The sequence below is a fragment of the Podarcis liolepis genome (genome assembly GCF_965112155.1).
Source record: "Podarcis liolepis genome assembly, chromosome: 4".
NCBI lineage: Eukaryota > Metazoa > Chordata > Lepidosauria > Squamata > Lacertidae > Podarcis > Podarcis liolepis.
In genome coordinates this window covers 9,498,589-9,526,087 of record NC_139558.1, presented here as the reverse complement: position 1 = coordinate 9,526,087, position 27,499 = coordinate 9,498,589, and the positions used below count along the sequence as shown (strand labels likewise).

The window sequence follows — 27,499 nt, the reverse complement described above, 5'->3', positions numbered from 1 at the left end:
AACCCTCTAGTTATGTACCGCTCTGGATATGTAACTTTTGGGTTACGAATGCCACAAACCCAGAAGTGCATAATTCTGAGTTTCACCGCACGCTTTGCACATGTGCAGAAGCGGCGCTTCTGCCTACGGACTTTTCGTGTTGCGGACGGACCACCGGAACGAATTTAATTCATATCTGGAGAGTCTACTGTATATGTTTTAAGCAGGTAATGGAAAAGGTTTGTTCACAGACAGCTTTCTGGGTCATGTGGCCAGCATGCCTTTGACAAGACTTAACCATCCAGGGGAAAAGGTACAGTGAAGATGCCTGTCTGATGTCAATAGGCAAGGAGTTCCAAACTTTTGGTGCTGTCACATTGAAAGCCTGATTTCTTACATGTGCGGAATCAATATTAGGTGCTACCTCTAAGTAGGGTGTGCTGAATTTTCCAACTTTCAAATTCCAGAAATAAGTGTTGTTAAAAAGTTGTAACATTACTTGGAAATTCAAAAGATATTCAATATAATTTAGTTTTGTTTGGTAAGTAAAATGCATGCACAACTTGCACAGAAATCATTAAAAAATGATTGCCAAGTTCTTCCAGTTATAAGGCTTTCCAGGACAGGCAACTGGCCACTTTTTCAGACATTCACCCACAGTGAGCTTCTATCTCCCCAATATTCAGGCTCAGCTTATTTTGCATTATCCATAACACCACTGAATCCAGGCACCAGTATTGGACGGCCTCTCCTGATTCAGATATTATCCAGCTATTTCTATAGGGCTTATTATGGGGGATGTTTTCGAGTGAGAGCTCCTTTGTAGAGGGTGCAGGGGACAAATGCTGCCCCACTTTCCTCTTTGGGATCACTGGAACCGGTTGTATTGGCTTGGTGGCTAAAGAGAGAAAAACAAATGTTGATGAAAAATAGCCACAGCCCCTTTGCTGCTGAGGGAGTCCTCTAAAGCAGTGTTCCCCAACCTTGGGCCTCCAGCTGTTTTTGGACTACAATTCCCATCATCCTTGACCACTGGTCTTGCTAGTGAGGGATGATGGGAGTTGTAGTCCAAAAACAGCTGGAGGCCCAAGGTTGGGGAACACTGCTCTAAAGGACATGCCTCCTGTGGGCAAGGAGCTGGGATGTCCTTGTTGCCATCAGCTGCTCTGAGAAGTGGCTTTTCTATTCCTTTCCTTGGGAACGTCTTTATGTCTTTAAGATTGTAAGTAGGTCTGACTACTGAATTTTGCAAGCCACTCTGGGAAGCTTTTTGGCTGAAGGGTTGGGTATAAATGCTTTAAACAAATAAGCAAATAAAGCAAGCAAGCGCACCAGTCCTGGAAACGTCTTGTGCTGCTGCCGCCCATTCTCATTCTTCTCAGGAAGTATTTAATGGTGTGAGCAAGGGCGATGACAAGAAGCCCCTCCACCCAGTGGCCTCCAGGGAATGAGAAAATTAGCAGAAACACCAGAAGCATCCAAACACTGTTGTACACAGTGCAAAGGGGGGGGGATCTTCCAAATGAGAGCAGCAATTGCAGCAGGAAGAGGAAGAGGGGAAGGATGAAGTGCAAGGATGATCATGAGTCTTAGAACACAGCATATCTGGAGGGCGAGGTAGAATGCTTTTAGAATCGTCAAAATAAGGATCACAGAAACAGCAGGCTGCCCACTCCACTTTCCTTGAATATACAACCTGAGAAACACCTGGAAGCCCATATCCTACGTTCTGAATGTGAGTCGGCCTAATAAAATGCATTATCTCACATTCCCTGTGTCTTTTGTGAAATGCAGAGTAGTCTTTCAGGAGTTCAATAAAAAGGAAATGTGTGACTGGAAACTTATCAGACCACACAAGCCTCGGAGAAAGAAAGAAACACATTTCAAGGCCTGTGAAACATTCTTGGATCTCACACAAAGGTTTATTTTAATTCAATCTGAATCTGGCCCTAAACTGCCCATGTAGAACAATATAAAAACATATGTAATCTGTCAAGTGTATTCAAGCAAGTGTATTATCCACTGTGTAGCCAGACAACGGTTCAAAAAACAGTGTAGCTGTGACTCTAAGTATAGAAAAGGGAAAAGTCAAGAGGCAAAAGCTTTGCTGAGTGCCGTGGAAGGTAAGCTTTTTCAGACGGAGACCTTTTGCCTTTTGGCATGTATTTTATGTAATAAATACTGTTATCTGCACAGAGCATCTGGGACAGAATGAGCTATTATTCTCTCCCCAACTCTGCCCTGCTTCACTCCAGGGTTTCCTCCAGGAAACATAAACCACCCCAGTTGTGCCGAGCTCAGATAAGGCAAGAAAAGGCCGCTGGCAGCCTTTCTTGACAGTTTACCCAAAGCACTTCTGAACTTGCTTCTGCTTATCTGCCCCTTAAAACTACCTGCCTGCTTCTTGCATCTTTCTCAAGACTCTTAGGGGGCAATCCTATGGCACGATCTGCTGGGATGAGCAGCTTACGATGGCTTAGCTGGATGATTCCTGTCTCAGCTGGCATTAAGTCATCAACCCTGGCTCAGTCAGAGACACGCCAGTGCAACTTGAACAGCCAGACCATTCTTAGGCAGAGCAACAGCAGCAACCCCACTGCCCGGGGGTGCCTGTCCCCCCTGTGGAAGCCTCGCTTACCGGGGTTGCACAGTGGAGGCTTCTTGCAAGATCTTGCTGAAATTTTCACAAGAGCTCATTGCTGCCATAGGGGAAAAAAATGTCCAGTAGCACCTTAGAGACCAACTAAGTTTGTTCTTGATATGAGCTTTCGTGTGCATGGACACTTCTTCAGATACACTGAAACAGAAGTCACCAGACCTTTACATATAGTGAGAGGGTAGGGTGGGGTATCACTCAGAAGGGTGGCGGGAATGGGTGATTGGCTGATAGCTGTGGTAGACCTGTTGACGACTGTTGTTGCTGTTTAGTCATGTCTGACTCTTCGTGACCCCATGCTCCAGAGCACGCCAGGTACTCCTGTCTTCCACTGCCTCCCGCAGTTTGGTCAAACTCATGCTGGTAGTTTCGAGAACACTGTCCCACCATCTCGTCCTCTGTCTTCCCCTTCTCCTTGTGCCCTCAATCTTTCCCAACATCAGGGTCTTTTCCAGGGTGTCTTCTCTTCTCATGAGGTGGCCAAAGTACTGGAGCCTCAGCTTCAGGATCTGTCCTTTCAGTGAGCACTTTCAGTGAGCTGATTTCCTTAAGAATGGATAGGTTTGATCTTCTTGCAGTCCATGGGACTTTCAAGAGTCTTCTCCAGCACCATAATTCAAAAGCATCAATTCTTCGGTGATCAGCCTTCTTTATGGTCCAGCGCTCACTTCCATAGATCACTACTGGGAAAACCATAGCTTTGACTATACGGACCGTTGTTGGCAAGGTGATGTCTCTGCTTTTTAAGATGTTGCCGTTGACGACTGTTAATGACCGCAATTGGTCTTACAGGAAAAAGCAAGGGATGAGATGGCCAAAAATAGTTTTATCATGTAAAATGAGATAAGAATCCAATGTCTCTATTCAGACCAGGTCTCTCCATGGTTTTAAGTTTGGTAATAAGTTGTAATTCAGCAACTTAATTCAGTTGTAATTCATTGCTGCCATGTGACTCTAACACAGTGGAGAGATTTTTAAAAGCACTGGTGATACAATGGTTATTATTATGATTTTCATTTCTATACCACTTCATATTTTAAAGGGGAAAAAAATCTCAAAGCAGTTTACAACAACATTAAAATATCAAATAAAACAATCCAGAGTAAAACATTACTGAAGAAAGTCAAATATAAAGTATACATTCAAAGCAACATAATTAACGGGAAACTAAAATATTATCTTAAACATCTCAAATGAAAACTTTACTAAAGGAAGTAAAATATAAAATGCACATTTAAAACAGCACAATTAACAAGAGGATCTATTATCAATAGCACAGAACATATCTGCTGCTGTTGCTGCCAATTCTGCCATGGTGCCATGGTGGTTCATGGCAGGCGGCGGCTGTAGAAGCTCAAGCCTAATGAAATGGGTTTGCACTAAGAGACGGCCAAGATCAGGGGTCTGCAACCTGCGGCTCCGGAGCCGCATGTGGCTCTTTTACATCTTTGCTGCGGCTCCGGGGCGGATACTAGCGAGGGGAGGAGGCGCATTGAGCGCCCCGACACTCCTCACTGTGGCGGGCGCTGTACTGGCCGTGACGTCGCATGGGGGCAGTGCGTGCGTTAGTCACGCACCATCCCGACGTCACCTTCCCACCCGCTGTCAGATCGTGGCTCCGGAGATATATTTGTTTTAAATGTTGCAATGGTTTTGCGGCTCCCAGTTGTTGTTTTTTCTTCGGAAACGGGTCCAAGTGGCTCTTTTTGTCTTAAAGGTTGCAGACCCCTGGCCAAGATGGTACATCACAGCATAAACACAATGGGACCAAGAAATCTTACTGCTTCATTAACAGTGCAATCCTATATATGTCCACTCAAAAGTAGGCCTGATTGTGTTCAGTGGATGGCAACCTAAGTTACTTTCATATCCGTAAAGACTTGTACTGTAATGGTGTGATACTTTTTTTACTGTAAGTGTTTACGACACAGAGTTTTTCAGGAGTGATAAAGGAAGTTTAGCTCGACGGTGTCAACAATAACATTCAATAACCCCATTATAAGGTACAACCTAACAGGAGTGCCAACTTCGCCCCGTAATCATGGGTGCCATGCAGATTGCATGGCCCTGGCACTGAAACTTGTGGGTGCCCAGCCCCTTCATGGGGAATTTTGTGGGTGCTCAGGCACCCAGGGCCTCAGGCAACCTAACATGGGAGTCATGTTCCTTCTTCTAGTATAAGGCATATAAGAATAGTTGCTAAGATGGATTTTCTTAATCAAGTTTCACGAAGTGCCGCCAGATAAAAGAAGCACATTTAGAATAGTTAACATCTTGTTGTGGGAGAATGTACAAAGTCTTCAACAGTTTATATAAAGCTGGTAACTTTTGTCTTTGCATGTATTTAAAGCTCTCTTCTTGAGAAACATCCTTTTCCACAGAGGGTAAAATGAATGAGTCCTCTGTTAATACTGCATGACACCATGTGTTAAGGACATAATAAAAAGCTATAATACACCTAGTGTAAGTACTAAAATATTTTTAAAAGCAGGTGTATCACAACTTAACCATTCATTACACATGCAAGACAATGGTAGCCAATAAATGTATAAAGAAAACAGCTGGTGGCATTTATGGAAATTAATGTACAAAGAGTTCTTAACACAAACTAAAACTCTTTGTAATTTAATAGAACTTTTCATTTTATCATCTGAAAGTACTTTGCCAATGGTTAAACCTAGAACATATTTGTAAAGCAGAATAAGGGGTGATATAATGATTTAAAAGAGGAAGAAATTAAGCACACAGATATTAACTTAATTGCTCAAGTGAAGTAATACCCAGAGTGGCACCAAGGTACTAAACACAGAGTTTAAACATATATACAAAAAGCATATCTCTGTGTTCACAGTTGGGTACAATTTTTAAAAGTATTCTAGCAAGGAATGCAATGCATCAAGAGATACACAGCCTCTTTCCCCAACTCCTCCCAATCAAAGATAGACCTTTCAAGCTTTTCTGCAGAAATGTTCAAGACCTTCATGGGTTTTGGAGGACCAAGTGGTTCCATGTGCTTTTCAGTTTTCTACCTTGGTAATCTCAGGACATTTCCAGTGAGTGGGGGAGAGAACAGCCTTGTTTTGATGCAACACTAAACTGAAGTGAACAAAACCTGGGAAGCCTTGGGCTCAGCTAATAAAGAAGCTGGAGGCATAAACCACAAATTGACATTAACTACATTTCACAGAGACGAACGAAAACTAAACACAGTTTGTCCAGATTCAGACGTAACATTGAAAATGCCTGTACAGTGGTACCCCGCAAGATGAACGCCTTGGAAGACGAAAAACTCGCTAGACGAAGGAGTTTTTCGTTTTCTTAGCCGCTTCGCAAGACGCATTTCCCTATGGGCTTGCTTCGCAAAACGAAGCTTGCCCGCAAGCTCCGGGGATAGCGGGGAAGCGCAGCGCGCCTTCCCCTCTCCCCCCGGACCCCTTTTGAACCAAGGGGCAGCAACGGGGAGAAGCGATTCTCCCCACTGCCCCTTCCCTTGCTTTAAAACAGGTCCCCTCTGTCCCCGGAGATTGCGGGGCAGGCAACGGGGAGAAGCAATCTTCTCCCCGCCGCCCCTTGCTTTAAACAGGTCCAGGGACAGAGGGGAAGGCATGCGGCGCTTCCCCTCTGTCCCCGGACGGTCTCCATAGGAACGCATTGATTGATTTTCAATGCATTCCTATGGGAAACCGTGCTTCGCAAGACGAAACATTCGCAAGAAGAAAAAACTTGCAGAACGAATTAATTTCGTCTTGCGAGGCACCACTGTATTTGGAAATGAAAAACTTCAATTAGTTCTCTTGTGGTTGCAATAGAGGAGGTGGGGGGAGATGGAGGACGACACAAGACTCAGGCTCGCTTTGGCCTGCTTGTGTACTGCTAAACCATGGTTTCAGTGACAGCTGCCCTGCTTTGCAAGTTATGCTGAGAACAAACTGTGTATTCCCAGTGGCCCCATGAGTAGAAATGTGAATATATTTTTTCCAAATAAAAAACAATTTCCGTATTTTTCCGTGTATAAGACCAGGTTTCCCCTCCTAAAAATTAATGTCCAAAATTAGGGGGTATCTTATACACGGATAGTGCTGAGGATGGATTTTCTTAAATCTGAGACCCCAAAAATACATATGTCTTATACATGGGGGCGTCTTATACACGGAAAAATACGGTAAATGCCAAGCAGAGAAGTAACGTGGCATGGCCTAGGCCACCATGATGGCTTGTGAAGGTGCAGTTTGCTGAACAAAGCAAGTCAGACTGAGATGTGGCAGTACATTCTGTGGCTGGCATGAGCTAATTTATCCATCACAGAAGCTACCATCACCCAAGTTAAATTTCAGCAGTGAGAGCAACCTTCAACAGCCAACCTTATGAGGCAACTGGAGGGGCAGAAGATAAAGGGAAACAGCCTGGGAAATGTGATGAGGGAGGTGCCTGGATGGGCATTTGCTTCCAGTATATTTAATAACATTAGCGGAGAGAAAAACAAAACAGCCCCATGACTAACATGTTGGGAAAAACCCAATATATGGTAATTGCGATGCTAAAACAAGAAGATTACCTCACGGTGATTTAGAAGTCTTTCTAAATCTGCTGCCATTTGATTCTTGACACGCAGCAAAGCCGCCTTTTCTTTATTTAAAAGACTGGTAGAAAAAACGATAGTATTAGGAAACACAGTAATAGCAAGGGATGATCTTTTCTAATCTTTTATTCTGGTTACAACATGAATTTGTAAAGCAATTCTTGGCAAACATGAGCATATGCTGAAGCAACAGCACACAGAAAAACTTTGTCCTCGTTAAAACCTGTATGTTTACATTCATTTTCAAAAGGAAAAACATGAATGCTATCTTTAGGCTGTGAGCTATAGACCATTTTAACCAGTATTCAAACCATCACACGTACCACTGATTTCAATGGGACAAACCACTGTAAACATTAAATATTCTAGTTTAAGTAGTTCATGCTTTGTACTATTAATCAAATGAGAGAGCTTAGTCAGCTGAGCTAATTTTCTTTAATATTGCTCTATACCGAAAAGCACAATAAATTAAATTCTGGTTTGATTTATTAGCATTGTTCAAGCATAGCACAAGCCATCAAAGTTCAAGGAGGCTGTTGAAAAATTGGATGGGATTCAGATTAAAAAACAAAACAAAATGAGGTTGATAAAAATGCTGTAGAAGACGTATGAGGAAAACGCTGGAACAACTCTCTGTCTTTGTTCAGGTTTACGAGAAAAAGGTGGAGATGCATCGTTTGGGGATACTTTAAATCAGGGGTCAGCAACCTTTTTCAGCCGTGGGCCAGACCATGTGGTGGGCCGGACTATTTTTTTTTTTTGGGGGGGGGGAGAACAAATTCCTATGCCCCACAAATAACCTAGAGATGCATTTTAAATTAAAGCATACATTCTACTCATGTAAAAACATTAGGCAGGCCCCCCAAATAACCCAGAGATGTATTTTAAAAAAAGGACACATTCTACTCATGTAAAAACACGCTGATTGCCGGACTGTCTGCGGGCCAGATTGAGAAGGCGATTGGGCTGCATCCGGCCCATGGGCCTTAGGTTGCCTACCCCTGCTTTAAATAAAGAGATGAAGTGTGTCACAATGAGCTTCTCCACACTATTCTGCTTAAATCACCTCAATGTAACTGAGATTAAAAAACAATCAACAAAAATAAAAGGATGGAGCAGCATTACCCTTGCTGGTTTTGAATTAAGGTGAGACAAATCAAGAAATGAGGTCACATGGACAAGACGGAAGGTTTTAAGTCCCAGGCACACTAATCCTGGAAAGTTAAAACTTTATGTTACTGTGCTGAACTGTAATTATTGTATGTTTTTCTTTAAAAATGTTTTATATACACTGCTTGGAAATTCTGAATTTAATTTGTTTATTGGATTTGTATACTTCTTTTTTTGCCAAGGCGTTCAAGGTGGTTTACAATTTAACATTTCTACTATTTTACAATAATGCAAACAGGTAGAGGTAAAGGGAGCCCTGACCATTAGGTCCAGTCATGACCGACTCTGGGGTTGTGGCGCTCATCTCGCTTTATTGGCCGAGGGAGCTGGCGTACAGCTTCCGGGTCATGTGGCCAGCATGACTAAGCCGCTTCTGGAGAATCAGAGCAGTGCACGGAAATGCCGTTTACCTTCCTGCCAGAGTGGTACCTATTTATCTACTTGCACTTTGACGTGCTTTCGAACTGCTAGCTTGGCAGGAGCAGGACTGAGCAACGAGAGCTCACCCCGTTGTGGGGATTCGAACCACCGACCTTCTGATCGGCAAGTCCTAGGCTCTGTGGTTTAACCCACAGTGCCACCCGCGTCCTAACACCCTCCCCAACAAATGCAAACAACACTCTCCCCAAAAGCCTCCTCTTCTCCTTCTCACAGGGCAATGGTGTCTGTTGGCCCTGTGGGGTGGAGAGGGGACAGTCTTGACCGCCCTAATGGTGGCCCTAATGGTGTCTGCATGCCTTTCTTGCTGCCATCCTTCTCACAGGGTTGTTGGCCCTGGGCAGGGCGAGAGGGGACAGTCTGACTGGCCTGACATCAAAACCAGCCTTCCTTGTGGCACTCAAGACATATATAGTAACTGTGATCCATAAGGAGCACACACATCCTATAATGACTGCTATTATAATACAATAGGAAAAGGCTGTAATTAGCGGAACATGACGTGTTATCTGAGGGCAAAGATGACATTAGCAATTCTCAAAATTTGTCCTGGGGTATACAAATGTGCCTTGAGAGAGAAACTAATTAAAAGCTGCAGTTAGCACAAAGTGTCTGCTGGCAAAGGAGGGGGCCTGTTGCATTTCTCCATGATTCTATGCTCTGGCTTCCCCTTTTTCCAATCAGTTCCCTGTCCTCCCTACCTCTCACCCAGGGTAAAGTAACCCTGCCGTGGGTCTGCATCCACCAATTGCTTTTGAGACACAGAACAGAATTAATTTACCATTAGACGGGGCTGCCTGCCATCTCCCTATACAAGTTGTAGACTCTGCTACTTCCAATTAGGAGGCACATATCCACAGGGCACAGGCTCCTCTGTGGGCAAGTAATTCTCATGCTTATGCACATGTTAAAAAAGAAGTGTGCCTACAATTTTACTACAGAAAACGTTCCTCAGATAGAAACCTGGGAAACACTGCTTTGGAATGCATGACTTGTGAAACCTAAGATTCTGGGACAGTTCGCTCTTCGGCCTTATAATGAAGAAATACATATTTGCTGCCTATAACTGACCAAAAGAGCAAACGAGGAACACAGGTAGCACTCTACACCAGAATGCTCTACAAATAAGAAGCCACAGGCATTGTTTTAAGCATACTTGTCTGGCTGTACAAATAATAATAAGCTTTATGACGTTTGAGAAATCATTTCTTACACTGAGAATTTAACCATTGCCCTTGGAGAAAAGGGAATAAAATGTTGCAGAAGGACTAACCTCTGCATACATTGCTTCCTAAGTCAATGATACTTCATGGGGAGGAGGCGTGGTATTAAGTACTAAGAAATTGAGCCCATCATTCAGAGACAATGCACAACTGACTGGTGAGATTGAATCTTCATGCAGGAAGGTAGCATGAGTAATTCATGCCCCTTGACTTTCAAGGAGGCAAGGAAGTCATGTGTGTGACTAAGATTACAGTATATCTTTTCAATGTCTGTGCTGATTGCCACTTTGAAATAGGTATTTAATAAAGAGCAGCAGTGTTGCAAAAATGGCTTCCTCAAAGGTTCAAGTAAAATAGTTAATGACGTGCAACCAACCAATAAAACATACCAAAGCACAAACAAATAATGCAGTAGATTTTTTTTAAAAAAACTGGCAGCCAGATAAAAACTTTCGACTAAACCGCCATCATTTGGCATTGTTATTTAATCTGTTCTGCTGTTAAACTGACCTTAAAATGAAAAGAAAAAAAATCCAGAATCCAACTAAAATAGTACACAGTAAATTCTGAATGCTTACCTAATATCCTTCTCAAGCTGTGCAATCTGTTCTTTCTGTAAAAGTATCTGAGAATCTCTCTGTTGTACAGACTCAATGAGATACCTGTAAGGCTGTTGTGCTTGGTTCAGCAACGAATTACCTCTGTCCCGCTGTGGGGTGGAAAAAGTATCATTCTTTCAATTTCAGGAATGAGATCTGTACTCTCTTAATAAAAAAGGTAAAGGACCCCTGGACGGTTAAGTCTAGTCAAAGGCAAGGGGTTGCGGCGCTCATCTCCCTTTCAGGCTAAGGGAGCCGGCATTTGTCCACAGACAGTTTTCTGGGTCATGTGGCCAGCATGACTAAACCGCTACTGGCACACAGAAGACCGTGACGAGTGCCAGAGCGCATGGAAATGCCATTTACCTTCCTGCTGCAGCGGTACCTATTTATCTACTTGCACTGGCATGCTTTCGAACTACTAGGTTGGCAGGAGCTGGGACAGAGCAACGGGAGCTCACCCCATCGAAGGGATTTGAACTGCCAACCTTCCGATCGACAAGCCCAAGAGGCTCAGTGGTTTAGACCACAGCGCCACCTGCGTCCCTATACACTCTTAATAACATCATCTTGTAAACTGCACATGAACACAACTGTGAAAGTTGCTGGACAACAGTTTAAACCTCATCGAGCTTAAATTTCAGTTGCAACTGGCTGAGAGTGAGCCACAACTGTCACACAATCTCAGACATACAGCCAAGATGTGCATTTAAAGACTTCTTTGTTTCCTTCTCAGCCTTGCCTTAGAACATACAACATCAAGAATCTGGCAATCATTTCAAATGTATAACATATATAGCAAACACTTATAGCAAACACTTCCTAAGGCAAATCTAGAGAGATCAGTAAAATGGATGCTAACCTAGGAATTTTTAAAGTTTCATTTTTTAGAGTATTTAGCTCCCATACAGCTTGCTCACACTGTAAAAAGCCTTTAGGGAGCAATCCTATGCACAAGAAGCTGGCGTAAAGCAAGCTGGTGTAAATTAAATGGGTGTGTCAGATCTCAGTCTTACAGAGGGAAAACAAGCCTTTAAAATAGTATCCGAGTTACACCACCCTTTTGGCCAGCTTAACTTATGCCGGGCTGCCAGGTCATGTGACAGAGCTGACCAGTCTAAGCCCCCACTCTCTGGTCACACCCCTGGACGCCCCTTTCTCAGGGCATACAATCCACCAGGCTTGGCTCAGTTAGCTGGATCCTGGCTCAGCAGGGATGGGGGAGATACGCTAGTATAACTTAGTATAAGGCACCTTCTTTATGCAGCAAGCCTGCACATATGCACATTTAACTTGCGCACATTCAGCTTTATGTGCAAGATAAAAAATTAAAATAAAATAGAAAGAGGTTGTGGGGTTCCATGAAAAAAGACTTTGGCAAGACCACCCACAATGGAACCCAGTGTGTTTTGGCTATAGGCAATTTGCACCCCACCCCCATGGCACAATGGGTTAGTGTGTCCGGCTGTTACTCAGATGGTTGGTGGTTCAAGTCCACCCAGGGCCAGCTGTGGGCAGGATTCCTGCATCGCAGGGGTTGGACTAGATGACCCTCAGGGTCCCTTCCAACGCTACAATTCTATGATTTTTGCTTTAGGTGCAACAACCAGAGTATCAGCAAAATAACACTCCATAAATTTTGGTTAAAAGCAGATTTTTAAAGATTGGTAAGTTCAGAAAGAATTTTGCTATTTTACCAATTGTGTGGGAAGTTAACGAACTTTGTATGCTAAAAATCTCAAGAGCCAGAGAAATCTGGGAAAGCTAGTGACTTCTCAGATATGTATGTTTTAGTGGATAAGGAATCTAAAAGAAACTATATAAAAACATCAATATTACATGTGAGGAGAGGGAAACCTCCAGAACATTGAACCAGTTTTGCTAGTTCTTCCCCAGCTCAGAAAACAGAGACTTATCTGTCTAGTATGCATTTTTGTTTAGTCTGCACACTAATCTGTATTTTGATCTCTGCTTTAATACAACATAAATTGCTCTGAAAAGGGTTAGTGTGCATGCTTTCTTCAGTTGGCTAATCATAACAAATGCAGTAAAAATGTTGCTTAAAAATGCCAATTCAGGATGTATGGAATACACACACACACACACGTATAGATATTGTTGAGAGTTGTGTACCTCTTCTGAAATTTGGGCAACTTGTTCCTTCTGATGCTCCAAATCTTTTACAAGCAACGTGTTTTGCTTTTCTAGCTGCAGCAATCTTCTTGCCAAATGAACACTGCGCCAAAACGGAGGGAAAGGACATTTCAGATATGTCTTCCAAATATGACAAATGAAGCCACCTACATTTATCCACACTTTCCACTAATACTTTAACATGCAAAACAAGACAATAAAATATGAGTTGCAAAGATGTTTTGTTAATTCTGCTATAGAGACGTTTCTGGAACAACATGTCAGCTCTCCGTTTGTGCCACAACGGAACAACACCACGGCCACTCACCTGATGATAATAATCATGAATTAGATCTCTTACCCATCCTTCACCATTAAGTCCCAGGGCAGGTTACAACAATTTTAACAAACCAGTATTAAAAATAGTAAAAAGAGGTTGCAATTCATCTGCTTAGAGGCTATTTTTACAATTAAGTGGTACACAATTTTTGTTAAATAAACTATTAGAATAGAATAGAATAGGATATCTATCTATCTATCTATCTATCTATCTATCTATCTATCTATCTATCTATCTAGGTAAAGGGACCCCTGACAGTTAAGTCCAGTCGTGAATTACTCTGGGGTTGTGGCGCTCATCTCACTTTACAGGCCGAGGGACCCGGCGTGTGTCCGCTCCACAGACAGTTTTTCTGGGTCACGTGGCCAGCATGACTAAGCCGCTTCTGGCACAACAGAACAGCGACACCAGAGCAGCGCACGGAAACGCCATTTACCTTCCCACCGGAGCGGTACCTATTAATCTACTTGCACTTTTTGGCGTGCTTTCGAACTGCTAGGTTGGCAGGAGCAGGGACCGAGCAACGGAAGCTCACCCCGTCACGGGGATTAAAACCGCTGACCTTCTGATCAGCAAGCCCTAGGCTCTGTGGTTTAACCCACAGTGCCACAAGCTTCCCTATTATACATATAGAGTCTAAGAATTGCTTAATGCCAGTGGCCATTGCAGCTGATCCTATAGCAGCTGATTCCTTCAGGAGCAGGGACCGAGGAATGGGAGCTCACCCCGTCATTGCCAACCTTTTGATCGGCAAGCCCTAGGCTCAGTGGTTTAGACCACAGCACCACCCACATATCTATCTATCTATCTATCTATCTATCTATCTATCTATCTATCTATCTATCTATCCATCCATCCATCCATCCATCCATCCCAGGTATGAAAGGTCAGGGTAATGAAGTGCATCTTCAGGATATGGTGTGAATGACATAATGAAGGTGCCTCCTCTGTGGGGAGGGGTTTCTGCAGCGGAGGAGCTGCCACAGAGAAGGCCCTCTCCAATTATCAAATTATGAGGATGATCATAACACCTGAAAGGTCTGTAGGGAAGGAGGTGGGCTTTCAGATATTTGGGTCCTAATTTGACTCACCTGTGAAAGGTAAAAAGCCTCCATACAAAAAGGCAAAGAAACTTCTGAAAATGTGCTGCCTCTTCCCTTTGTGGGCTGTATGTGAGAAGCCAGGTTAGTAAAGTATTTTGGTGGGCTTATTTTCAAGACCGCTTTAAAACATATTGGAAATGTTTGGGTGCGGAAGAACCTGCTTTAGTTTGGGGGCTGAACTGGATTCTTTCCCATCTCTACTGTTCGAAGCCCATAGGCCACACATGCAGCTTTAACTGGGTTAGAACAATAATATTCAATATTTCCCCTTCTTTCCCATAGCATAATCATATTACTTTGCTTACAGCAGCAACAGCCTTTATCTGTTGCATTTTAGATAATTATCAGAAAGCATCTATGGACCACAAAATTACCTTTAGGCAGTAATTACAGAAAAACATCTCTCCAGCTTGCACTTATCTAAGTCATAGTAAATTATAAAACCAATGAAGTAAACACATGAAGTAATGTATTTTTTAAAAAAAAGTTAAGAAAAACATGAAACAAAATATTGAGCAATGCAAAGTTTGCTTATTTTATGTAGTTGATATGGTGTCGTGAGTGAACTATTATCAAGTAAATGAAAAAATTGATGGTATTTTCTATATTCAGAAAAAAAGGCATATAGCTATATTCTTGTTGAAGCACCAGTAGTCTAGACACTTAAGCTGCACAATAAGAAATCTCTACAAATCTCTTTCTTGGGGTGTAACTTTATCATTTTTACGTTTGGTGTTTTGAAGTACAACAAAACTACCCTTTGGACAGATATAAAGTCCCATTAAATTTCAACGTAACTTCAAACATGCTTAATTTACTTTGGCAGGAATGCAATGGCTTCAGTATTATTTTATGGGCAGAACTGGGGCTGTGTGGGCATTCCTGTTGTTTGAGATAATGTGCTGAGCACCCATAACCTATTTGGGTGCAGTAGCAGGGCATAATCTAGACCTTCCCCTCCAGCTATCTGTTTAGTGAATGTGCATGTGCAGCAAAACGAAATGATCTTGTTTATAAAATATCTACATTCCTGAAATGAATTCCAAGATGATTCCACAATTACTCCATGAGAATTTGCCAGTTTTAAACTTTTTACTGTACTATGGTAATGTAACATGTTGATGTTTTGAATACATCTTCCATACCTAGGGAAGTCTTTACCTCTCCCTTATATATTTAACATAATGATATATATTTAACATAATGATATATTAAACACCACTGTCTCAAATTGAGGATAATCAAAGCGGAATCCTACGTCACAACCTTCAGAATAAAGTGGATCTCAGTTTATGGAAAGGGAAGGCTGTCTATCCAATCCTCTGTGTTACAAGCACTGAAACTTGCCACTATGCTGTTGGCAACTGAAAAAAGGGGTGTCCAATGGGGAGGCTTCAGATCCTCTGGACTTCCTAACATTTCCCCTTAATGAATGGGAAGGAAAATATTTTGCAACAGTAAACTGGCACTGCAGCTGGCACTTTCTACCCGGCATATATATTTGTTGCTGCAATAAATGTCTCACTGTTCATTTTTGCAAGCTACTGTGGGAACCTTTTGGCTAAGTGCTTCAAACAAATAATTAAAATTGGGTTCTAAAGGAAAGTGAGTATATGCCTGAATGAGGTACTAGATGCTCTTATTCAGTTTCCAAATCCGCCATTTATTCAACCCGTGGTGGTGGCAACTGATAATGGGAAGCAAGCTTCAATAATATATGGTTTAATGTAGATATATGGTTTAATGCACGGGAGAACATGCATTTCCCAGGCTAAGGTTCTATTGTGTGCTCATGAGGTTGCTCGACTCCTCTGTCTTGTAAGATAATTTTCAATTTATGTGGCCAGATGATATGGACAAGAAACTTGTTGCTTAGCATCTAATATACCGTCTGGACCTCTGTCCATCATGGCTGATGAAAGACAGCCAGCAGTGCTGACTGGTTGGGTACAGGGTGTGGTAAATGTGAGATGGGGTAGCGTGTGCCAGCTTGAAAGAAGCGGTAGAGTGTAGCGGTAGAGTGTCCAGGCCTTTAGAAGCCAGCTTTAAGACCCAGATGTCACAAGAAGCACACACACACTCTCTCTCTCTCCAGTTGTACCTTGGATCCCAAATGCCTTGAGTCTCAACTGTTTTGGCTCCAGAACGCCACAAACCCAGAAGTGAGTGTTCCGGTTTGCGAACGTTCTTTGGAACCCAAACATCCGACGGGGCTTCCGATTGGCTGCAGGAGCTTCCTGCAGTCAATCGGAAGCGGTGCCTTGGTTTCCAAATGTTTTGGAAGTCAAACGGACTTCCGGAACAGATTCTGTTTGACTTCCAAGGTACCACTGTAAAAATAAATGTGCCTGTTGTGTATAACGTGAATCAGCAATGTGACCAAGAATTATGCAAGCAGTATACATACCATGCAGAAAACAATTACGTTTTCAAAACTTCTCTCATGCTGATTCAGATGTTTAAAGCTAATTTCTAATGGATAAAAATAAACATTTTGTGTTTTGCTTTTTCAGCTGGAGTTTATATACGAAACATCAAAAATGCATAGCCAGGAAGTCTTCTCTGCTGTTTTCAAACCAAATTTGACTGAAATGAACACTTTATATGCTCAAGTTCAGTCAAGCATAGGTAAATGGTTTTCTGTTTCAAACAAGCAGGCCTCTTGGAATGTGCACAATACTTCAGTGTGTCCAGGAAGAGAGAGTTTATAACAGTCATTACCTCTTTGGGAAATGTTTACTTGTACTTAGTGTAATAAAGCACAGTGTATGTAAGTAACGTGCATTTATTGCAGCATGAGCTGAAGTTGAAATGTGCTGTGCGAGACGTTAAGGGGGAAAACAGACAACTAGCCATAGACAGACATGTGGTGAAATTTGCTCTTGGTTTAATTTTCTAAACAAGCAGAGCTTTCAACAGCTTGAGAAATGCTGACTTACTACAGCAAAACAGATATGGTTTTGCTTTTCAGCATTGATTTGTATAGATGAATAACGTAGGAACTCCAGCCAAATCTATCAGCTTACCTTATGTCAGATATGTTTCCTTCAAGTGGGATTGACTACAATGCCAGACATAGGTAGATAGCCGTGTTGGTCTGCCGTAGTTGAAACAAAATTTAAAAATTCCTTCCAGTAGCACCTTAGAGACCAACTAAGTTTGTTATTGGTATGAGCTTTTGTGTGCATCTGAAGAAGTGTGCATGCACACGAAAGCTCATACCAATAACAAACTTAGTTGGTCTCTAAGGTGCTACTGGAATGTCAGGCATGTTAGTTTTTCCCATACTGAGCCTGGCTAGGACCTTAAAAACACTCCCACCACTCCTCTAGCGCTAAGTCATTTCAGCGGAATGATACCGTCATGAAATGTAGAAGAGGAATAGGCTTGCTGCAACACGGGGGGCGGGGGGGGGGAGCAATTGCTGTTGGCCATCCTGGTGCGGTTTTTGGTTAATGAAACAGAAAAACACTACAATGCAAGGAAGACTTTAAACTTGCAGTGCAAAGAGAGATACAGCCCCGGTGACACATTTGGTTTTGTTTTATATTGGGGGGGGGGCAGGGTTTGGGAAATGCAAAAGTTGATCAGGAATGCCCCGTGGACTTGGGGCGCCTTTCCTCTCCTTCTTTCCACCTGCTGTGTGCAAATTCCCTATTTCTTTGCACTGTAATCACACGCCTATATTCTGTTTGTTTGTTGATTTATTTGCTAAGAGCACTAGGCTCGCTTCTAAGCACGCAGGTGTAAAATACAGTGATTACCATAACCATGGTTCAAACTCTGGTTTGCAGTTTGTGATGGTTAGCATTTGGACTGGTAAAGGTGCACATATATTGCCAACCATGATCAACTCACCAGAAAAAGGGGATAATTCACATGCGAGGGGGGGAGGAATGTGCAAGCCCAGTGGAAACTCATGATCTCTTAATGATGATTATTTAATCTATTTATTTCATAAAATTCATACACCACATTAGGTGGTCAGGGAGCATTACTTATATCTGTACTGGGTCTATGTGCTCTGCAGTTTAGTTAGATCCTTAAAATGTTTATCGTCCCCACGTAGGATAGGAGAACCCATTATTGTGGTACTAATACAGGTTGTGATTTTTCTCCTACATTGAAACAGGATTGAAGCCAGAATGGATAACAAACAAACCCTCTTTACTCCTAGAATTTGTTCCTCGGTGCTCTGGCTCCATTAAAAGGAGGAAAAAGTACATGTGATGCATGGCACTCAAGCCAAATTTTATTTTCTGACTCATGCAGGAATTCTTGATTTTATGTGAACTGTGTAACAGTAATGAGTTATGTCTGGATTATTTTCGTTCACTGGGATTCACATTATAATCTGATACACAGCATTATATTTTCAATTTTTAAATGGTTGCTAGAACTAATTTTATTTTTGTATGTTGCAATGCAAAACTATAACATATAACATTAGGCAGTATGCATCAACTATGAAGTAACAGCTTATATATAAGAAATTTCTTATACATTTTTTAAAAAATTGTATCCGTTTCAGATGTTAATGTCCATGTGCTGACCTAAAACTGTTGTCTACTTATATATATATTTAAAAACCACACATTTAAAAATTGAATCATTCTCTCTCTCTCTCTCTCTCTCTCTCTCACACACACACACACACACACACACACAGAAAGCCAATTACTTACTAAAGTTTTAGCTTTAGTAAGAATGAATGCACTAACAAAAGGTATTTTAAATACTTTAATGTTTTTAAAGGAAGCATGCTGGAAAGGTAGCAAGATGATTATGACGATTATGAAAGGGCCATTTACAACTGCTTAGCTGCACAAAATTATGACCTTGGGAAAGGTGACAAGCTTATCAAGTCACATTTATCTCTCCATGACAACACCCTTCTCTACACATCAACACCCATATGTCAGGAGTGCTCTGATGGTGTTTCCAGGGGGTTGGACTCGATGGCCCTTGTGGTCTATTCCAACTCTATGATTCTACCCCCCCCTCCACATGTCCTGTATCACAGAGTGCAACAAGCAATGCAGACAAAGACCGAAGAGATGGTTAGTCAGTAACGCCATCCACTCACCAGAGGAAAAGACACAATTAGCAATTGTCTGCAGAATTGAGACACTTTCCCTTTCTTAAGAGGAAAAGAGAAATGAAGTGGAGTTAACACATCTGCAAGTTCGTATTGTCCTTACCTCTGCTTCAACCGCCTTTTGGCTGTTGTGGGAACATTTGCACCATATCCATAGGAGAACAGAACTCTTTCTGCCTCTTCTTCACTTTCAACTATAAAAATACAAAATAATCTTCAGTACAACATCTAGGAAAAAGAGAACAACTCATACCTTTGAACAACTCTATAAATTATATGTACACATGAGGTGTAAGGAAGATGAGGGGGTTTCAGGTTATGCTACTGGAATTGTTCATTTTAGTTTCTCCATCAGAATATTCCTTTTTTCAAATATTTTAAAATAAACAGTACACAGAACTGAAGGCTGAAGATACACAAGGGGCCCAGCTAGATGATTTTTAACTAACAAGGATTAGGGTAAATAACAAATGGAAATAAATAAGGTGACGAATCCAGGACTCAGTATATATTCAGTCAATTAACTTAAAATAGTACGTAGGAAGCTATTGTACAGCTGCCAGAAATGAGAGATTTGTTGCCCAGTGTACTTCATGGCTTCATAGGATTTGAACTTTGGCCTTGCTGGTTTTATTGTGCCCCAACAATCTCTATTCCAATATGCTAATACTAATTATACTGTAATACTGTACTATATAATTATTATTTTACAAATATAGTAATATATGGTAACTTATTTTTCTTCATGATTATTTATGGTCTTGGCCTCTCCTTCAACTGTCACCTGATGGCAGCCGTTCAAAATGTCTTCCTGAGCTTTCTCCGTTCCAGTTGGTTGGTTAACTTTAAAGTCTGGTGCCTGAGCTTGCTTTTTGCCTTTTTTCTCCCCATCCCTTTCCCCTTGTGTTATATTTTTTAAAAATAGGAAGCAGGGATCATCTTACCTTGGATTTTCATAAGCCACTCTAAGAGCCTTTTTTTTTGCTAAGGAGTGGATTCAAAATGCTTTAAATTAAACAAAAAGCCAATCATCCAATTGGTAAAGGTAAAGGTACCCCTGACCGTTAGGTCCAGTTGCGGACGACTCTGGGGTTGTGTACTCATCTCGCTTTACTGGCCAAGGGAGCTGGTGTTTGTCCACAGACAGCTTCCAGGTCATGTGGCCAGCATGACTAAGCTGCTTCAGGCAAACCAGAGCAGCACACGGAAATGCCGTTTACCTTCCCGCCAGAGCGGTACCTATTTATCTACTTGCACTTTGACGTGCTTTCGAACTGCTAGGTTGACAGGAGTTGGGACTGAGCAATGGGAGCTCACCCCATCGCGGGGATTCTAACTGCCAAACTTCTGATCGGCATGCCCTAGGCTCAATGGTTTGGACCACAGCGCCACCTGTGTCCCTTATCCAATTGGTACTGTTTGGTAAATATTGAAATTTCACAGATGTGGTGAATCAAAAGAACTTCAAGAATTACACCAAAAACATGGAGGACAGAGTGGGATAGACGAGCTATGCTTGCAGCAATATACCAGGCTTTGGGTACGAAAGGAAGTTGGGAAATTATAATAATAAAAATATTTTTTTATTTATACCCCGCCCTCCCCGGCCAAAGCCGGGCTCAGGGCAGCTAACACCAGTAAAATTACAATAAAAACTTAATGGGGGGCGGGAACCAATTTAAAATGCAGGTTGAAATACAATTTAAAATGCAGCCTCATTTTAATAGTAGCCCATAGATCAAAACCGTAAGGGGAGGGAAACATAAGGGTCAGACTGAGTCCAAACCAAAGGCCAGGCAGAACAACTCTGTCTTGCAGGCCCTGCGGAAAGATGTCAAGTCCTGCAGGGCCTTAGTCTCTTGTGACAGAGCGTTCCACCAAGTCGGGGCCAGTACTGAAAAGGCCCTGGCCCTAGTTGAGACCAATCTAACCTCCTTGCGACTTCCAAAGTGTTGTCATTTGTGGACCTTAAGGTCCTCTGCGTGGCATACCAGGAGAGGCGGTCCTGTAGGTACATGGGTCCTAGGCCGCATAGGGCTTTAAAGATCAAAACCAGCACTTTAAACCTGACCCTGTACTCCACCGGGAGCCAGTGGAGTTGGTAAAGCACTGGATGAATGTGGGGAGGTTGTTTGGTACGTGTACTGAAAAAGATGTGTGCATTGTCCTCAAAGCCAACCTCAGTTGGTAAGGGAGACATGGAATAGGCCAGGCCAGCTTTATTTCATGTGCACAACTTCTACACCCTGGCCTCCCAAAAGAGTTGAGCAGTATCATGCCCTTTGCAATAGTGGGCAAATGATAAAGACAGCAGGCTGAATGTTTACGTCTCCCAGCAATATCAATGTGTCATTTCTGAAGACTGTTAGTGTTGGTTCCCTTTAAAGAGCCATTCATTCGTGAAATACATTAATAATATCTCCCGCCCTGTTCTAAGATATAAAGGAGAAAACAAGCACTCTTCAGCTCTGGAAGTGAGTGTTCTTTTTCCTGGCAGCATATGCAACAGCATAATTATACATGGTAAGGGGAATAATTACGAGCACAAAATGTACAGGACAAAATATTTTTGGCAACAGTCTCTCAAATCTGAATGCATATATATATATATATATTCTCTGCAAGCTCTAGCGAACACTATAAAAACATACATGCAGCTTCTATCAATAGGCCTTTTGACAACAGAAAATATAGCAACATGGATCTTAAACATACCAAAGTGATATTTCTGAGTATTTTCAATCAAAATAGTACATATACATTAGCATTATAGTAAGACTTGTTCGCACACATACTACTGAAATGTGAGCTATTATATTATCAAAACAAATGCCAAGCTTGCTTGGCAGAGTCTGATCTTGCCAAGTATAGACAACAAATAGAAGATTGTAAGGAGAGAGAAAAATTAGGTTGCACACATTGCTGTTGCTGCATATTTCTCTGGATTAAATTGGTATGCTTTAAAACCACAAGACAACTATTGTACAGTCATCATGCAAAGTGTATGTTTTAGTGTTATTAATAATGACGATAAGAAAGAGTAGATAGTCCATCTTGCAAAAACTTGAACTTGTGATATATGCTGCTTATTCTATTTTTTTCTCTTGTCAAAAGGCCACTGATATATTCCCTCTGTAAATTTTCTTCTTAAAGTGTTTTCTTACACACAAAAATTAGGGTCTCACACCTGAAGTTTTTCTTATAATATTTCAAATATCTCTGGACAAGAATGAAGGATGGGTATACACTAGTATGAATATCAGAGTATGGAAACTGGAAAGACATTCCAGAAAGTCTAAGCGTTTTGTTACTAACTGGATGATCTATGTGTTCAATGTCTGATTGATTTATTGTTATGACTGTTAAGAAACAAATGAATTATCTTTGCATTCTAAACTTATTAACAAGAAAGTGGATAATTCACATTTACATTATGTTGAAGAGTTCTATCTAAAGTTTTCTACTTGATAATGCAAAGTCAAAATCATCTTTGGACCAGAGCTGCTACAATACAATACATAACTAACAAACCATTTATTTCCTTGGTCTGGATCCTAGGCCACCTTTAAAAGTAAACAGTCTCTCAGAACAGCTTACACAGGAAATGTAACAAAGTATAACTACGGCCATAAAATCATTAATAAAAACAACAAACATCCAGAACAACAAATAAATACTAAAACACTTTCCAAAACAGTCACTTTAGCAGAAGAATAAACAGCAGCTAAAGAAAAACTAGGGACACGGGTGGCGCTGTGGGTAAAACCTCAGCGCCTAGGACTTGCCGATCGTCAGGTTGGCGGTTTGAATCCCCGCCACGGGGTGAGCTCCCGTTGCTCGGTCCCAGCGCCTGCCAACCTAGCAGTTCGAAAGCACCTCCGGGTGCAAGTAGATAAATAGGGACCGCTTACTAGAGGAAAGGTAAACGGCGTTTCCGTGTGCTGCGCTGGCTCGCTAGATGCAGCTTGTCACGCTGGCCACGTGACCCGGAAGTGTCTTCGGACAGAACTGGCCCCCGGCCTCTTAAGCGAGATGGCCGCGCAACCCCAGAGTCGGACACGACTGGCCCGTACAGGCAGGGGTACCTTTACCTTTAAAGAAAAACTGGGATGCGGATGGTGCTGTGGTCTAAACCACTGAGCCTCTTGGGCTTGCCGATCAGAAGGTCGGCAGTTCGAATCCCTGCGATGGGGTGAGCTCCCGTTGCTTGGTCCCTGCTCCTACCAACCTAGCAGTTTGAAAGCACGTCAAAGTGCAAGTAGAAAAATAGGTACCGCTCCGGCGGGAAGGTAAATGGCGTATCCGTGCGCTGCTCTAGTTTGCCAGAAGCGGCTTAGTCATGCTGGCCACATGACCTGGAAGCTGTACGCCGGCTCCCTCGGCCAATAAAGCGAGATGAGCACCGCAACCCCAGAGTCGTCTGCGACTGGACCTAACGGTCTTTACCTTTTTTAAAAGAAAAACTGGACAAAAATAACTGGGGCTTTTCTGAAATGATGGGGTATGTTGGTGTGCAGCCCTGGTGTACAGAGAAGAATCTCTCTCTGGTAAAAGAGGGGATACAGTGAGCAGTCTAAACGTACTTTGATTTGGGGCAATATATGCTCACTGGAAGGACAGATCCTAAAGCTGAGGCTCCAATACTTTGGCCACCTCATGAGAAGAGAAGACGCCCTGGAAAAGACCCTGATGTTGGGAAAGATGGAGGGCACAAGGAGAAGGGGATGACAGAGGACAAGATGGTTGGACAGTGATCTTGAAGCTTCTAAAAGGAATATATAATGAACTAAAGAAAATGTTCAAAAATAAATTTGTTAAAAAACCAGAAGTTGCCTTACTAGGTACAATAGGTGAAGAGTTTCCAAGAGAAGATAAAAGACTTTTAATGTATTCAAAAACGGCAGTGAGATTGCTACTAGCCCGTGCTCGCTTCGGGAGCACATATACTAAAATTGAGAATGCTGCTAGCCCAGAGATGGAAGGAAGGAGAAATACCAACAAAAGAAGGATGACAGATGAAACTGATGTATGCGGAGATGGCAAAACTGATGGGGAAGATCCGAAACCGGGAAGATCAAGTATTTTCTAAAGACTGGAGTAAATTTGTACCGTAATTTATTTAAAAGACCACTGTAAACAGTTAAAATCTTTGGCAGGGATGTAATGACACTTGTAATACGGAATTATTTATGGTAATTATGATTATATAATAGATGGGTAATTGTAAAAGATGCAGCGAATTTAAACTTAAACATGGAACCCATGGAGAGAGGGAAAGGAGGTCCGAAGGTTCAAAAGAACCTTGTATTTTAATGTTTGAAATGGTTATGTTTTATATGTATAAAATTATCAAAAATCCAATAAAAAATCATGTATAAAAAAGAAATTCTCCTCGCCCCCCCATCATCACCTTTGATAGATCATGGTGAATTGTTGTGACATAACAGAACTAAAGAGATGTGAAATGGGGTGCTTCTCCCTGTTTTTCTCTTCAACGGCCTTTGTGCAAAATCTGCCAGGCAAATATGACAGGAAAGAAAAACAAACCAAAAACATCTGCACATAGATCTGACATGCATGTCCCCGGGGGAATCTGAGCCAGTAAAAAGTATTTACTATAAAGTAATTTAAGGAGATAATCAAAATTAAATAAATATTCTCACTGCCAATTAAAGCACAATAAAATATGTATTTGATGTTAAATATTACACTGCTGCATGTTCAATATCTACTAAAAATTCCTGGGATTTAAAATGTTCCAGATCTCATTAACAGCGATCAGATTATAAAAAATATTCCAACACAGTACACTACAGGAAGAACAGGGCAAATTAAAAGAACTTACGTTCTGCACTTTGCATGATTATCTCATCAAGTTCTTTTTCCAGCTTTTCATACGTGTCAAGCCTTGCCTGGTACTCTGAGTTTTGTGCCTGAAGTTCTGAAATCCGTTTCTCGCTCAGTGCTTGAAGATTATAAAATTCTTTGGTTAAAACCTATATGAAAATTAAAATGAAAGTTAATTAACAGAAGGCTATAAATTATTTATGATGGAGACAAAAGCCCAAACTGTTAAAAAATAATGAGTTGCACACAGTTCAATTGCTAGTTAACTTATAATTAAGATAAGAATCCAATATGCTCTATTAAAAGCAGTACTACGTACATATTTGTATCGTGATTCTCAAATCCCAAATCATTAAACATGTTTCAGTTACAAAAGGAATCCAACCTTTGGTAGTCTTTGCTGAATCCCTAAATTAATATCTATGGTTGTTGGTACTCTAGTGTGTCAGAAATAAATAGTTGGCTATCTTTGCTTTGGGGTACAAACTTCAGATTCTATGCCACATGGAAACAGGTATATAGAAAGACATGCCAAAAAGCAAGGCTCCCATCTGTACAAATTTAAAGTAGTATCGTATAACTTTAAATAGTCATGAATTCCCCCCAAGAAGTCCTCCAAGAAGTCAGAAGAAGGTAGCTTGAGGTACCAGGTGGGTGGAATTAATAGAATTATTTTTGGGGGGGGAGGGGGGACCTCGTTTGAAACTTGTCTGTTTGTGCAAAATTCTGAGCTATTACACTGAAAGAAAACAAGTGTCATAGAAGAAAAGATATAGTTTTATTTGAAGAGAAAAACTTATTTAAAAATGGGGGGGGGGGACTTAACCCAGCCCTAACAACTCACAACGCAGCTGTGCTTGAAGCAAATGCATGCAAGTGTGAAAACAGCATACATTATTAAAAAAAAAAAGTTTATTGCTATGTCTATCACAGCTCTTTAAAGGTCCTGTGTGATTAACCATTTAACAAATTAGTAATACCAAAAGGTAAGACCCAATTAAATGGACGTAAATAAAAAACATAAAAATAAAAAATTATCCATACATGCTTAACCTTAGGTCCTAAACAAGAAAGTTCAGTCCAAACAAGAAAGCCTTACAGTGGTACCTCGGGTTACATACGCTTCAAGTTACATATGCTTCAGGTTACAGACTCCGCTAACCCAGAAATAGTGCTTCAGGTTAAGAACTTTGCTTCAGGATGAGAACAGAAATCGTGCTCTGGCGGCGAGGCAGCAGCAGGAGGCCCCATTAGCTAAAGTGGTGCTTCAGATGAAGAACAGTTTCAGGTTAAGTACGGACCTCCAGAATGAATTAAGTACTTAACCCGAGGTACCACTGTACAATGCTTCCAGAAGACATATATCAGGGGTTACCAACTATGAACTTCCTTGGGTGCCCACAACATGTCTCAGTACATATCCATTTTGTGTTTTTATCATGTCTCCACAGCAACCATTTCAAGTTATGCTGTGCCCCACACTTCCAATTTGTGATATAACATACCACCATAACAGCTATTCTGTGATTGGCACCAATGGCCCTTCCTTAAAATTCTAAATGTGCCCAATGGCCCAGAAATGTTAGTGACCCCTAGCATATAGGCTTAGATATGGAAATGAAGGCAAAAATATTAAAATTATTAACCATCTAAAATGTACTATTAGACATTAGAAATGTTGTTGTTGTTTAGTCGTATGTGACCCCATGGACCAGAGCACACCAGGCACTCCTGTCTTCCACTGCCTCCCGCAGTTTGGTCAAACTCCTGCTGGTAGCTTCGAGAACACTGTGCAACCATCTCGTCCTCTGTCGTCCCCTTCTCCTTGTGCCCTCCATCTTTCCCAACATCAGGGTCTTTTCCAGGGAGTCTTCTCTTCTCATGAGGTGGCCAAAGTATTGGAGCGTCAGCTTCACGATCTGTCCTCCAGTGAGCACTCAGGGCTGATTTCCTTAAGAATGGATAGGTTTGATCTTCTTGCAGTCCATGGGACTCTCAATGGGACATTAATTTATTTTTATCACTGTTAGGAGAATGATGGCTAACTGGCTAGAACACTGAACAGGAAAATCTTGTTTGCAGGTCCTACTTGTCTCCTTCCTGCCAATATACTATGCTGGGGAAAACAGATGTTCTAAGAATAAGTATTGCCACCTGTAAAGTCAACAGAACACAGCTGCCCTCTTCTCCAAAATGACCTTTTAATGTCTACTGACAAAATAATTAGTCTTCATTTGCTTAGAATGGTTTCAACAACAGTGCGGCACCATTATGATCAATACTTGCCTTAAGCAAATGCAGTCCTACTGTTCCTCTTTCAATTGTTTCATGTGC

The 27,499-nt window shown here is 41.6% G+C and overlaps 1 protein-coding gene across 1 annotated transcript in view; it reads right to left on the bottom strand.

Annotated features, from left to right (window-relative positions):
* The window catches only part of PIBF1 (progesterone immunomodulatory binding factor 1), an 83,255-nt gene that overhangs the window by 11,227 nt on the left and 44,529 nt on the right, over window positions 1–27,499 (bottom strand). Inside the window, exons 12-16 of the mRNA XM_083501189.1 lie at window positions 25,164–25,314; window positions 19,422–19,512; window positions 12,778–12,880; window positions 10,624–10,754; window positions 7,191–7,275 (exon numbers count right to left, since the gene is read on the bottom strand). Coding sequence (XP_083357315.1) covers window positions 7,191–7,275; window positions 10,624–10,754; window positions 12,778–12,880; window positions 19,422–19,512; window positions 25,164–25,314 — 561 coding nt within the window. The remainder of the gene's footprint in view (window positions 1–7,190; window positions 7,276–10,623; window positions 10,755–12,777; window positions 12,881–19,421; window positions 19,513–25,163; window positions 25,315–27,499) is intronic.